Raw genomic sequence first — 15,192 nt, forward strand, 5'->3', positions numbered from 1 at the left:
TCTCAACCAAACTGTTTTGATTTATATGTTATTTCACTTCTTTTGTTTGATTCCTTGGTATGTTATAGTGCAAGTTTCTAGTATACTTAAAGCATTGCATAGTTGTGGAACAGGCACATGATCAAGTGTTTTAGGAATAACTACAAAGTGTTTTAGTATCATTTACAAAACTAACAAATTACTGACATTCATTAAACGTTCTGCATATTCCGACTTGAAAAGTCCATTACACTAAGGTTACAAAGTGAACATATGTTACACAATCAAGTGTTTTAAGAATGATTACAAAGCTAACAAAGTACCATAATTTACAACATAAAGTGGCTGACGATAGTCTAAAAATTCATACATAGTTATGACACACATACTTTACATACATTAGAAAAGGCCTTCAATCTATATGAAGGTACTTGAGTTGTTTTGGATTACATGTTAATCCCAAAAGATTGGCACCATGCAACATACTTCTTTTGTCCTTGTTTATCGCGAGGCTTCTTTGTTGTGGCCTCTCCTTCATCCGAATCTCCAGTAAATAGAACCCGCCTAACTGTTTTCTTTGATGTTCCTTGTTTTGTTTTTCGTTGTTGTTCCAACTGCTACGGTGGTGGAGTCATTATGGTTTCCAAGCCTTTTTCTTGTTGTTCCAACTGTTGTGGTGGTGGAGTCATTATGGTTTTCGAGCCTACGTTAAGAAAAATCATGACGTTTATTACGATAATTGTGTTACAAACACCAGCGCATAATTAGAACATGATAGAAATCTTAAAACACAAATAGAGTTACATTGTTTGATTATTTAGCGTAGGTGTTTACAATATTCGAAGGGTCAGAAAATAACAAACAATGTAAGTTTAGGATAAGTTGCTGGGCAACAATTGTTTGTGAGTTCACAATAATTGATATCTAATTAGGATCTAAGAAAGAGTAAGTGTTCATTTTTTTGACAGCTTCAAGCGATAGTTTTGAGACCCTCTGCAGTTTTTTTTTCAGCTGGCAATCATACAGTATGAAAAGTATACCTCATAGTATATAATAGCAATATTCAAATATTAGAGTGCTAAAAAGAAAGAGTCTGGTGGTTTTAAGAGGCAAACCTGTTACATGAGCGGTTGTCGGTATGTTAGATGGAGGTGTGTTCAGAACGGGTTCCGGAATTTCATCTAGCAGCCTCATAACGATGAACTCTGGATAGTTTTTCCTTGATTGCAAGTTGTAGCGAAACTGAAACATTTGTTTTTGCCCTGCAATTGCCTGTATGGGTGGTGGTAGGCCTGATCATACCCTTGGACTGTGACCAACTCTTCACATGTGTGGCCAACGATTTGGTTATCAGCATCCGAGAAGAACGTAAAGAATGCCATGGTTGACGTGTCATTGACAATTGTCTTGAAACAGTAGCTACCATATGTAAAAACAATATAGTTACACGATGCAACTATGATGCAGGCGGTATTATTTTATTTTTTTTTCCTTACGTGGGTTTAAAGGTTGCTTGGGTCTTATGGGTCTTGCAAGTGAATTTGGTAGGGTCATCTACATCCTCTGTCACTTTCAATGAGTAATCATTGCAGCTTTTGTAGAACCAATCCATGTTGCCACCCACTTGCTCGATAACGACTTCGCGGGTGAATTCTACAAACTGTTTGTAAAACATTTTAGATCCATACGATGATGTAATGTGAAGTATAATTTGAAAGTAGTAATACCTGCTGCTATGTCTGCAATGATAGGACATAGCTTTATGTAAATGTGAAATAAATGTTTATGTGTTTTGTATTCATCACAAGTTAGCATTGGTTTGTTTTGCATGTATGTATATATACTTTTTTTTTGGCAATGTACATGTTTTACACATTGTATTTACAGATGTACAAATATTTCTTAACATTACGCTTACCCGATAGTTGTTGAGGTTGTGCGTTAGCAGTTCCCTAATAGGAATCCTGTTTCGGTACCGTTCAATTGACAAGTCAGTCAACCTAATTCGATTGATGTCCAAAGGTGGGTTTGCTAGGTACCGATCTGTGTGCATGTGCGTTCACATCGTAGGAAACCGTTTTCAGTGTTATTACAAAAGCAGTAATAAGATTAAGGGTAGAAAGGTGCTTACTCTTGTATCGAATCGAGAAATTCTAGTATCCGTGGGTTAAAGTAACAGTGGGTGGCCTGAGAAGCGCTGAGTTGAACCTCTCCTTTACATTACACAAACTGTAATAAAAGTTAACGTTTGAGCATTTACAAATGTATGAGTAAGTCATGCTATTTGTTAGTGACTATGAAAAGGATTTTGGATTTTGATGCATACCACAATAGACCTTTGGTCGACATGAACTGACTGCTAAGATGACAGGTTTTTCCATAGAATCATACGTGTCTGCATCAAAAGCCATAGCTAGGTCATTCCAGAGGGTGAGCTGAATTGTATCACCGCTGCATAAATGTCACATTGTTTAGAAATGTTAAACGCAAACAAAGCGGTATACAATTAATAGCAGTTAGAAGTGCATTTACAAAATTCAAGTAAGTAATTTAATCATGTTGTTTGTAAAATGTAGGTGTAACTCACTTCAGGTTTGTGAGGTCGATCGTCCTTCGTATAACTTGATTACGGTTAACATCTCCCATCACTATCGGATCTTCGAGTCGTTCAATTCACCCGATGTAGTCTGTTTGTGTAAATAACATATTAGTTGGTACGCAATTTCTTTTAAACGTAGTTGTTATTACGGTGTACTTACCAGCAAGCACGGTAGTGTTTGGAAAGCATGTACGTAACTGATTATAAGCCACAAACTGGAAATAGTGCTCCGAAAATAGTGTCCTCGGCATAAGCTCAAAAGTTGTGTTCCTATCAAAAGAAAGGGTCGTTGGGCCGGGTAGCACCTTCTCCCACCTAGTTGTTGCGTGGCAAGAGAAATTTCATATCACATAGACTAAATTTAAATTTATTAGTTTATCCAAAAATTCCTTGTCAGAATAGCGCATGTTGACAAGCATAGGGTAGCTCTGCAGAATTATATATAAAATATCAGGTACACTTTTTAAATGAAGCTAAAAAAATATTGATGTAAAGGGTTGATGCAAGAATACCATCTCATCGATTAGCATGCAGTTTGGTGCTTGAGTGTGAAAATTGTAAGTTACCCACTTTCGGAAAATTCTCGCAGCGATAGTCCTATTTCTATCGCCTGGTGCAAGCTGTGCCAAGGCTGTAACTTTTGCCATACTGTGAAACCAAAAAAAAAGAAATAATATTATAATTCCAAAAAAATTATTTACTATATACATAATGTTCCTGCGGTCACGTTGTTTTAATCGGTAGTATGAGCAACCGGGGTTGCATCGAAGTCAGCTATTGTGGAAAGGAAATATGTGTAGACGATATTTTTCTTGACATTTGCCTCTTGGCCCTCATGCTATCTAATCAGTATTTTTAAACCATCTGGTGATGTAGCTCTTGAGAGCGCAACATACAATTGCCCGTGGCCAAAATTTGGTTTAGGTAGATAAACATCTATTTTGTTCAATGACTGGCCCTAGCTCTTATTTATGGTCATTGCATACGAAATTTTTAGCGGGAACTGCTGCCTTTTTAACACGTAAGGTAATGTTGGTTCTTTGTGGATGAGGTTCATCCTCGAGAAGAAGACCTTTTCACCAACCCTTGTGCCTGTGATAATCTCAGCTTCAACCACTTTAGTTAGGAGCTGAGTAAATATCATCCTGGTACCATTACAAAGGCCGCCTACGACACTAATATTCCGCAATAAAATAGCTGGTACCCCAATTTTTAGCTCGAGAAGATGCGGTGGCAGGCCAGGGTAATTTAGCGTGTTCAAGTATTCTGTTGGATATAGTAGTTCCGACTCACCACCATCATTCCCTTGTGGTGCAGTAGTATCATAACTTGCGTAGGTTGTAACCGGCCCATCAACCATATCGACGACCAACTTATTTATGGTGTCTGCTGCATCGTTTTTCGAGCAAACAATCACTTTTGTTGTAATTCTGCAGCATTTAGATTCTGCATCGTTTCACGAGGGTAGATAAAAGAAATTAGATTTGCCAACCCATTGTCATCATCAGGAACACAGTAGGTGTCAGGTATCTGTACCCAACTACTATTAACTGGGTCTTCCAAATCACGTGTTCCAACCTCGCCATTTCCAATATCCAGTAACCATGCGGAGAAAGCAGCATTCCTTTCTTTTTCCGATGGTGTCAGCCCTGGTTGCATTAATCGCATATTTTCGGTAAGTACAAACACCTTAAATTCCTGCCACAAATATGAAGATGTAATGCAACAACACACTATAGTCGATTTCTTTCCTTTTTTATGAACGGGTAATGTATGTTAAAAGTCACCACCGAGAATCATAGACTTACCTCCAAATGGCGAGTTTTTGTTGCTGAGAATATCTCGCAGGCTGCGATCTAGAGCTTCGAAGCATCGTTTATTATTCATGGGTGCCTCGTCCCACACAATAAGATCTGTGCTTTTGAGTAGCTTGTCCATCTGGGTGTTTTTGTTTACATTGCACATTGATTCATCGGTAAGGTCAATCGGTAGCTTGAATCGAGAATGAGCAGTTCTACCCGAAGGCAGTAACAAAGATGCGATTCCGGATGATGCCACAGCAAGAACAATCTTTTCGTTAGCCCTTAGTCCTGTGATTATGGCCTTCCATAAGAATGTCTTGCCCGTGCCACCATGACCATAAACAAACACAAGTTCTGTCCTGTTGTTCGAGGAAGCATCATGTATCAGCTCGTAGATTCTTTTCTACTTCGCATTCATCCTCGATTCTAGATGAATCAGCTCCTCATTAAGCGACTCACGGTCGTAGTTTCTCTCCTCCATGATCAAACGATTTGCAAGATCTAGTAGAAGGTGATCTGGTAGAGATGGAAATGCGACGTCGCTGAGTGTCTTTCCACACTGGTTTAAGAGAATTTCAACCTCATACAGAACATAATTATGTAGGTCATAACTGTTTATGTGTAGCTTTGCCATCTTCAAAGAGGCCGCTGCTCGTAGAGGTATGTCATCAGACATTATTTCCCAGTGCTTTTTGCAAAGAGCAAGCGGATTCGAGACTACAGAATACACCAAAATGTGGGTAAAAAGCGACCGTATCTGAGAAGATGTGGTGGATGCCGATGCTTCTTCTAGCACTATAGTCCATTCTTTATCATCACCAAGTAGTCCAGCTGCCTCGTAAGCAGAACGGTATGTCTGGTATTCAACCTGGTTTACGATTCTAATATCTACAAAGCTTGTTCAGCCCTTTTGATGGCACAAAAGCATTCTTAGGAAAAAAATCCTCTCCGAATGCGAGATGTATGTATGATATCCTTCCAATTGAAGGCTTGTTAATATTCGCTCTACGTTTCCAGGTTTTTGGTGCTTGATACCAAACAAATTCAGACGGGAAATCCAAATTGTTAGGTGCCTGCCAGTGGAAGAAGAGGTGTTATAACATAGCCACTCAGTTAAAGTAGTTTTCTTATTTTCTATGTTTTCGACAATATTTTGAAGCGATTGCTTGCCACGGAACTTCATAAGCTGCATATTCTCTAAATGGACAGCCAGGATCTGAACTGCCGGTTCGCGATGATGAATTGGGAAGTTAAAAATACGCCATCAAGCCTCATGCAGGAAAATGAAACGGGAATCTATAAAATTCTTAACTTCATCTACTGGTTGAGAGGCTTGTGGCCTCGTACGGCTGTTACTACCGACCGGTTTGGATATGCGAGCAGCAATGCGTTCGGTACCCTTTGAAATGTACTTGAACATGTATTTGATTAGGGTTGTTGAGCCGCAGCACTCAACATTTATATGAGCTTGGAAAGTCATACAAAGTAGCCTGTTGTAAGGAACTACATAACTGTTATCGAGATGGACCCCGGACCGCGTTGTATACACACCAGTATTACGCCTTCGGTAGTGTGCACGACCATCAGCATCAAAGAAGGTTTTGTCGTTGTATTTTTTTGGGAATTTTTTTGTGCAAGTAGGACCTTCCATGCACGGTGCAAATAGTTTTTTACTGTAGCAAATAAAATATGCTGTAGCAAGCGAAAATTTACTGTAACAAATAGTGTTTTACTGTAGCGAATAGTGTTTTACTGTAGCAAATAGTGTTTTACTTGTACATCTTTGATTTAATTGTATTTCTTCTTATATATATATATAAAATAAAAACTTACATCATAAAAAAAAACGATTATATAATTATCACAAGTTATGACGTTCGTGAATCATCAGGCAAACGGGGTGGTCAATTGTCTACATAAACTCATTTCAGTTAATCAAGTCTTAACAAGTTTGATTGCTTAACATGTTGGAAACATTTAATCATGTAAATATAGATATCTTATAATATATAATCATGGAAAAGTTCGGATCACTACAGTACCTACCCGTTAAATAAATTTCGTCCCGAAATTTTAAGCAGTTGAAGGTGTTGACGCAACTTCTGGAAATAAGTGTGGGTATTTCTTCTTCATCTGATCTTCATGTTCCTAGGTGAATTCGGGTCCTCTACGCGCATTCCATCGAACCTTAATGATTGGTATTTTATTTTGCTTAAGTCTTTTAACCTCACGATCCATTATTTCGACGGGTTCTTCAATGAATTGAAGTTTTTCATTGATCTGGATTTTGTCTAAAGGAATAGTGAGATATTCTTTAGCTAAGCATTTCTTCATATTCGAGACGTGAAAGGTATTATGTACGCCGGCTAATTGTTACGGTAATTCAAGTTGATAAGCTACCGGTCCGACACGATCCATAATCTTGAATGGCCCAATGTATCTCGGGTTTAGTTTTCCCCGTTTTTCAAAATGAACAACGCCTTTCCAAGGTGATACTTTAAGCATGACTATGTCACCTATTTCAAATTCTATATCTTTTCTTTTACTGTCCGCGTAGCTCTTTTGTCGACTTTGGGCGGTTTTCAACCGTTATTGAATTTGAATGATTTTCTCGGTAGTTTCTTGGATAATCTCTGGACCCGTAATTTTTCTATCCCCCACCTCGCTCCAACAAATCAGAGACCTGCACTTTCTGCCATAAAGTGCCTCAAACGGTGCCATCTCAATACTCGAGTGGTAACTGTTGTTGTAGGAAAACTCTGCTAACGGTAGATGTCGATCCCAACTGTTTCCAAAATCAATAATACATGCTAGTAGCATGTCTTCAAGTGTCTGTATCGTCCTTTCACTCTGCCCATCAGTTTGTGGATGATAGGCAGTACTCATGTCTAGACGAGTCCTCAATGCTTGTTGCAACGTCTGCCAGAACCTTGAAACAAATCTGCCATCCCTATCAGAGATAATAGAGGCTGGTATTCCATGTCTGGAGATGACTTCTTTCAAGTATAGTCATGCCAATTCTCCATTTTATCATCTTCTCTCATTGGTAGAAAGTGTGCTGATTTGGTGAGACGATCGACTACTACCCAAATAGTATCATAACCACTTGCAGTCTTTGGCAATTTTGTAATGAAATCCATGGTAATGTTTTCCCATTTCTATTCTGGAATTTTAGGTTGTTGAAGTAGACCTGATGGTTTCTGATGTTCAGCTTTGACTTTAGAACAAGTCAAACATTCTCCTACGTATGTAGCAATATCGACTTTCATACCCGGTCACCAGAAGTGTTTCTTGAGATCTTGGTACATCTTTCCCGCTCCGGGATGTATTGAATATCTGTTTTATGTGCTTCCCTAAGTACCATTTCTCTCACATCTCCAAACTTTGGTACCCAAATTCTTTCAGCCCTATACCGGGTTCTGTCTTCCCGAATATTAAGATGTTTCTCTGATCCTTTGGATATTTCCTTCTTCAAATTCCCTTCTTTCAAAACTCCTCGTTGCGCATCTTTTATTCGAGTAGTAAGGTTGGTATGAATAATTATATTCATAGCTTTTACTCGAATAGGTTCTCTGTCCTTTCTACTTAAGGCGTCGGCTACCACATTTTCCTTTTCCGGGTGATAACGAATCTCAAAGTCGTAATCATTTAACATTTCAATCCACCTACGCTGCCTCATGATCAGTTGTTTCTGATCAAATATATGTTAGAGACTTTTGTGATCGGTATATATGGTATATTTGACCCCATATAAGTAATGCCTCCATATTTTTAATGCAAAAACAACAGCGCCTAATTTCAAATCATGAGTCGTATAATTCTGCTCATGAATCTTCAATTGTCTGGATGCATAAGCAATTACCTTCTTTCGTTGTATTAAAACACAACCGAGGCCTTGCTTTGAAGCGTCACAATAAATCACAAAATCATCATTCCCTTCAGGCAATGACAATATAGGTGTTGTAGTTAACTTTTTCTATAACAACTGAAACGCTTTCTCTTGCTCATCCTTCCATTCAAATTTCTTCCCTTTATGCGTTAATACAGTCAAGGATTTTGCTATTTTGGAAAAATCTTGGATGAATCTTCTGTAGTAACCAGCCAATCCTAAAAATTGGCGTATATGCGTCGGAGTTTTTGGGGTTTCCCATTTCTCAACGTCTTCAATCTTTGTCGGATCAACCTGAATACCTTCTTTGCTCACTATGTGACCGAGAAATTGAACTTCTTTCAACAAAAATGCACACTTTGAAAACTTGGCGTACAGGTTTTCTTTTCTTAACAATTCTAGCACTTTTCTCAAATGTTCTTCGTGCTCTTGATCATTTTTAGAGTAAATAAGTATGTCATCGATGAAGACAATGACAAACTTGTCAACATATGGTCCATACACTCGGTTCATGAGGTCCATGAACACAGCTGGTGTGTTAGTCAATCCAAACGGCATAACCATAAACTCATAATGACCGTAACACGTTCTGAAAGCAGTCTTTGGAATGTCATCCTCCTTCACTCGCATTTGATGATAACCGGAACGTAAATTGATCTTCGAATAAATCGACGAACCTTGCAGTTGTTGAATAAGTCGTCGATTCTCGGAAGTGGATAATAGTTTTTGATGGTAAGTTTGTTCAACTCTCTGTAGTCTATACACAACCTGAATGTACCATCCTTCTTTTTGACAAACAAAACAGGAGCTCCCCACGGTGATGCGCTTGGTCGAATGAAACCACGCTCCAAAATTTCTTGTAATTGGCTTTGTAATTCTTTCATTTCGCTGGGTGCGAGCCTGTATGGCGCACGAGCTATCGATGCAGCTTCGAGTACAAGATCTATTTGAAATTCAACGGATCGATGTGGAGGTAGTCCCGGTAATTCTTTCGGAAATACATCGGGAAATTCTTTTACGACGGGAACATCATTGATGTTCTTTTCTTCGGTTTGTACTTTCTCGACATGTGCTAGAACAGCATAGCAACCTTTTCTTATTAGCTTTTACGCCTTCAAATTACTAATAAGATTTAGCTTCACGTTGCTCTTTTCTCCGTACACCATTAAGGGTTTTCCTTTTTCTCGTACAATGCGAATTGCATTTTTGTAACATACGATTTCTGCTCTCTCCCTTTTCAACCAGTCCATGCCAATTATCACATCAAAACTCCCTAACTCTACTGGTATCAAATCAATCTTAAACGTTTCTCTAACCAGTTTAATTTCTCGATTCTGACATATTTTATCTGCTGTAATTAATTTACCGTTTGCTAATTCAAGTAAAAACTTATTATCCAGTGGCGTTAATGGGCAACTTAATTTAGCACAAAAATCTCTACTCATATAGCTTCTATCCGCACCTGAATCAAATAAAACATATGCAGGTTTATCGTCAATAAGAAACGTACCCGTAACAAGCTTCGGGTTTTCTTGCGCTTCTGCCGCATTGATGTTAAAAACTCTTCCACGGCTTTGCCCATTATTGTTTTCCTGGTTTGGGCACATAGTTTTGTAGTGGCCCTTCTTCCCACATCCGAAACAAATAATGTGGGCATTATTTGTTCCTTTACCCGTTGGTCTATAAACTTCGCACTTCGTCGCACCATGACCCTTTCTATTACATTTGATACATGATGCCGAACAGTAAGTAGTTGGATGGTACCCTTCACACCTTTGGCACAGAATTTTCTGATTTTGATTGCAAGTGTTATTATTGAGATTGTTGTTGGAATTATTGTTGTTGCAGTTGGTATTGATGTTGGAACGATTGTTGTAGTTGTTGTTGTTGTTGGGATGGTTTTTGTTGCGTTTGTTGTTGCGAAAAATGGTGCGATTGTGGTTATGATTGTTGAAGCGATAGTTACTGTACTTGTGTGTTTGTGACTCTTGTCACTGTTTTCTTCCCACTTCCTCTTGACTTGTTTCATTTTGGCCTCCTCGGCCACCTGTTCTTTAATCCTTCCCTCGATCTGGTTTATAAGTTTGTGAGCCATTCGGCTTGCCTTTTGCATTGAGTTCGGCACGCTCGTACTCACATCCTCCTGAATTCTCTCTGGTAACCCCTTTACAAACACATCGATCTGCTCTTCTTCATCTTCGAATACTCTTGGACACAATAAACACAACTCGGTGAATCGTCTTTCGTACATGGTAATATCGAATCCTTGCGTTCGTAATTCCCTAAGCTCTGTCTTGAGCTTATTGACTTCATTTCTGGGACGGTACTACTCATTCATCAAGTTTTTGAATGTTGACCACGGTAGTGCGTAAGCAGCATCTTATCCCACTTGTTCGAGATAGGTGTTCCACCATGTTAACGTAGTACCTGTGAAGGTATGCGTGGCGTACTTTACCTTGTCTTCTTCAGCACATTTGCTTATAGCAAACATAGATTCGACCTTCTTGGTCCATCATTTCAGTCCGACTAGTCCTTCAGTTCCATCGAATTCCAGAGGTTTACAGGCAGTGAAAGCCTTGTAGGAGCATCCTACATAGTTTCCTGTGGAGTTAACTCCACTGCTAGACCCTGAGTTATTGTTGTTGTTTTGCATTACAGCCTGTACTACGGCTATGTTTACTGCAAGGAAAGCACGTAAGACTTCCTCGCTCATGTTCAAGTTCTGACGAGTCGTCGGTGCCATTTCCTTCAAAAATAGCCAAAAGAATTGAGTTAATCACATATAATTTTAAGAGTAGTCAATAGTATTTCGTAACATAATATGAACTTATTTATAAAAGCTTTTTCTTCATATTAGCGTTTTATAATTTTTCATTCGGGTAGTACCTACCCGTTAAGTTCATACTTAGTAGCTAATATATAATTCAACTACTACAATTCTATATGAAAAACTGATTACATTAATATTTCACATTCAAACTTTTATACAATATTTACAAACTTACAATACCGCTATTTTACATATAGCATGAAATATAGTTCACAATAACTTCGATACAAGGCAGTTGCGAAGACCATTCTAGTTTAACGCAAGTCGTTCAGCAAAGACAATCAAGGCACGTAATTCGTAGGTCCAGAAACAAGTCATGCATTTTGGTTTTACTAATACTATTTCTCATCCTTGGTCTTGTGGAGAGTAACCGTTATGGCCGTTGGCTAGGCAGCATGTTATAACGTCGTCAAAAGGACGAGGGTTACGTAATGCCCAACAGCCCCGTAATAATCTAAAAACCTTATTTCTCACCCTGACTACTGAATACGTCACCTGTGGGAAGGTTTTATTTAGAAGTTGCAACCCGATGTTCTTTTTCTCAATTTGGTGAGAAGCGAACATTACTAACCCGTAAACATTACATGCTTATTTAAATTGCATGTTTGAAGCTCTTTCTAATGCACGAAGTCCTATGTTGGGATATGTGGAGTCAAAATAGGCTCTCAACCCGTAGCGTAAAATTGCATTTGGGTTTCCTGCACTCAAGGCCTTAAAGAAAACACGGCGTAACTTAGGGTCTCCCCAATGTGATATACACCATCTATCGAAGGAAAGCCTTTTATAAACTAAGGCATGCCTGGAACATCTTTCAAATGTTCTACAAACTAATTTCACCATAAATAATTGTGCCGATGAATTCTGACCAACTCTAGCCAAGATTTCATCAATCATATCCCCTGGTAGGTCTTCTAAAATATTCGGTTGTCTATCCTTAACATCCATTTGTGTTTTTATACTGTAAAATAGACGAGGATTAGATTCGTAAAAGATAATTAATAAACAATACAAGCATTTTTTTTACATACAACATAAAAGTACAAGCACACTATAATACATATATTACACAGCATGATTACAACTCTTTATTTCGACTCACTTGTTTCTTCCTCCTCGGACTTAGTTCGTTTTGCTAATTTCCTAGGGATACATGGTGCTCCTCTAATACGAGCCGTCATTTTCACAAATGGTTTAGAAAAACCTGGTGGTTTAGATGTTCCCGCGTTATAGTTAAAATTTAAGAAGTACGGGTGTTTACGGTATACACCATCGGGGTATTTCATGTTAACATAGAGTTCATCGGTTTTTAACTCGGGTTTTTCTATTTTGATAGCTTTTCCCTTATTATTTTATTTTGCCTTATTAAATTGAGCCGAGGTAATTTCTATAACATTATCGGAATTCTCATCGGGATCCGATTTATCAGAAAATTGGTAATCTTCCCAATATTTTTCCTCTTCAGCGGAAACACCACAAACCATTTTTAACTTTGGTCCATTAATTGATGATTTTCTTTTATTTATCTATTTTTTTATCTATTTTTTTGTGGTTCCTAATATTTCTTCCTCTGGAACCTCTTCTTCCGGTTCCTCTTCTTCCAGTTCTTCTTCTTCTTCCGGATTTTGTGAATCTTCCCACAATTCATTTGACTCTTCATTATTATTAGGTTAGTCGATGGAATTTGTACTAGAGGTAGACATCTATCACACAATATCAAATACGTTAAGAGATTAATATATCACATAATATTTACATGTTAACAATATATAGTTTCCAACAAAAGTGTTAAACAAACGTTTTTCAAATAAACACGGTCGAAGTCCAGACTCACTAATGCATCCTAACAAACTCGGTTAGACACACTAATGCAAATTTCTGGTTCTCTAAGACCATCGCTCGGATACCAACTGAAATGTCCCGTTCATATCGATTATAAACGTTTCATATTAATTGGTTTTGTTGCGAGGTTTTGACCTCTATATGAGACGTTTTTCAAAGACTGCATTTGTTTTTAAAACAAACCGTAAACTTTATTTTGTCGATAAAGGTTTAATAGACATTACATGGATTATCAAGTAATGATAATCTAAAATACACTTTTACACACAACCATTACATAATGGCTTACAATAATATTATACATCAATTTATTTTTCGAATGCAGTTTTTAAACATTATCATACAAGCATGCTGACTCCATTTCTTGTCTTTAATTAACATGCAATAGCGGAAGCTCTTAATAATCATCTGAGAATAAACATGCTTAAAACATCAACAAAAATGTTGGTGAGTTATAGGTTTAACCTATATATTTATCAAATCGTAATAATAGACCACAAGATTTCATTTTTCCATAAATATACATCTCATATCAGGCATTTCGCAAACTGTATAGAGATAAAAATTCATTCATATATTGAACACCTGGTAACCGACCTTAACAGGATGCATATAGAATATCCCCATCATTCCGGGACTCTCATCGGATATGATAAATCGAAGTACTAAAGCATCCGTAACTCAGATGAGGCTTGTTGGGCCAAATAGATCTATCTTTAGGATTCGCGTCAATTAGGGGCCATTTCCCTAATTCTTAGGCTACCAAGCTAAAAAGGGGCATATTCGGTTCGATAATCCAACATAGAAAGTAGTTTCATTTACTTGTGTCTATTTCATAAAGCATTTATAAAACTGCATGTATTCTCATCCCAAAAACATTAGATATTAAAAGTGGGACTATAACTCACTTTCACAGATTTTTAATTCGCCGAGAATAAGACTTAACCATGGGTCGATTCACGAACCTATAAAAAATATATACATACATATGAAAGTATGATCGAAATATATTCTCAACATATTTTATTACGTTTTAACGATTTAAATTTGTTAAGTTAACAGTCCAACGTTAGTAGTCCACAATTAGTTGTCCATAGTTAGTAGTACAGAAATAAATTAATATATATTATCTCGAATCAATCCACGACCCAGTGTATACAAGTCTCAGACTCGATCACAACTCAAAGTATATATATTATTTTGGAATCAACCTCAACCCTGTATATCTAACTCGAGCATTATAGAGTGTCTATGGTTATTCCAAATAATATATATAGATGACGTCGATATGATATGTCAAAACATTGTATACGTGTCTATGGTCTATCAAGATTACATAATATATGTTAGAATACATGTATAATATATTATAAGTTAGTTAAGTTATGGTTAGTATGGATTTGTTATAAAATTTACGTAGCTAAAACTAGTAATTTTTACCAATTTTGTTTTACCCATCATTTCTTCGTTACAAATCCGTTTTGAGTGAATCAAATTGCTATAGTTTCATAATGAACTGAAATTTATGAAACTAAATAGAAAAAGTATAAGTTTATAGTTGAAAATACAGGTTATAAGTCATTTTTGTAAGAGGTAGTCATTTCCGTCGAAAGAACGACATCTTGATGACCATTTTTAAAAACATACTTCCACTTTGAGTTTAACCATGATTTTTGGATATAGTTTCATGTTCATATGAAATATCATTTTCCCAGAAGAACAACTTTTAAATTAAAGGTTATCATAGTTTTTAATTATCCAACCCAAAACAGCCCCCGGTTTTACTACGACGGCGTATGTCCGGTTTTACGGTGTTCTTCGTGTTTTCAAGTTTTACATCATTAAGTTAGCATATCATATAGATATAAAACATGTGTTTAGTTGATTTTAAAAGTTAAATCAGAAGGATTAACTTTGTTTGCGAACAAGTTTAGAATCAACTAAACTATGTTCTAGTAATTACAATTTATAATCTTCGAATAAGATAGTTATATATATATATATATATATATATATATATATATATATATATATATATATATATATATATATATATATATATATATATATATATATATATATATATATATATATATATGAATCGAATGATGTTATGAACATCATCACTACCTCAGGTATAGTAGGTAGACCTGCTGGAAATGATAAGAAATGATCTAGAGCTTCAAAGGATCTTGGATGGCTTGAAAGTTCTTGAAGTAGAATCATGACACGAAAACAAGTTAAAGTGAGTTTA

General features: G+C 36.9%; 1 protein-coding gene across 1 annotated transcript in view; it reads right to left on the minus strand.

Moving 5' to 3' along the window:
• Positions 1-5,644: 5,644 nt before the first annotated feature.
• LOC139869080 (uncharacterized) overlaps positions 5,645-15,192 on the minus strand; it is a 37,277-nt gene continuing 27,729 nt past the window's right edge. The window contains exon 9 of the mRNA XM_071857407.1: positions 5,645-6,072. Coding sequence (XP_071713508.1) covers positions 5,645-6,072 — 428 coding nt within the window. The remainder of the gene's footprint in view (positions 6,073-15,192) is intronic.

The sequence above is a fragment of the Rutidosis leptorrhynchoides genome, chromosome 9, assembly GCF_046630445.1.
Source record: "Rutidosis leptorrhynchoides isolate AG116_Rl617_1_P2 chromosome 9, CSIRO_AGI_Rlap_v1, whole genome shotgun sequence".
NCBI lineage: Eukaryota > Viridiplantae > Streptophyta > Magnoliopsida > Asterales > Asteraceae > Rutidosis > Rutidosis leptorrhynchoides.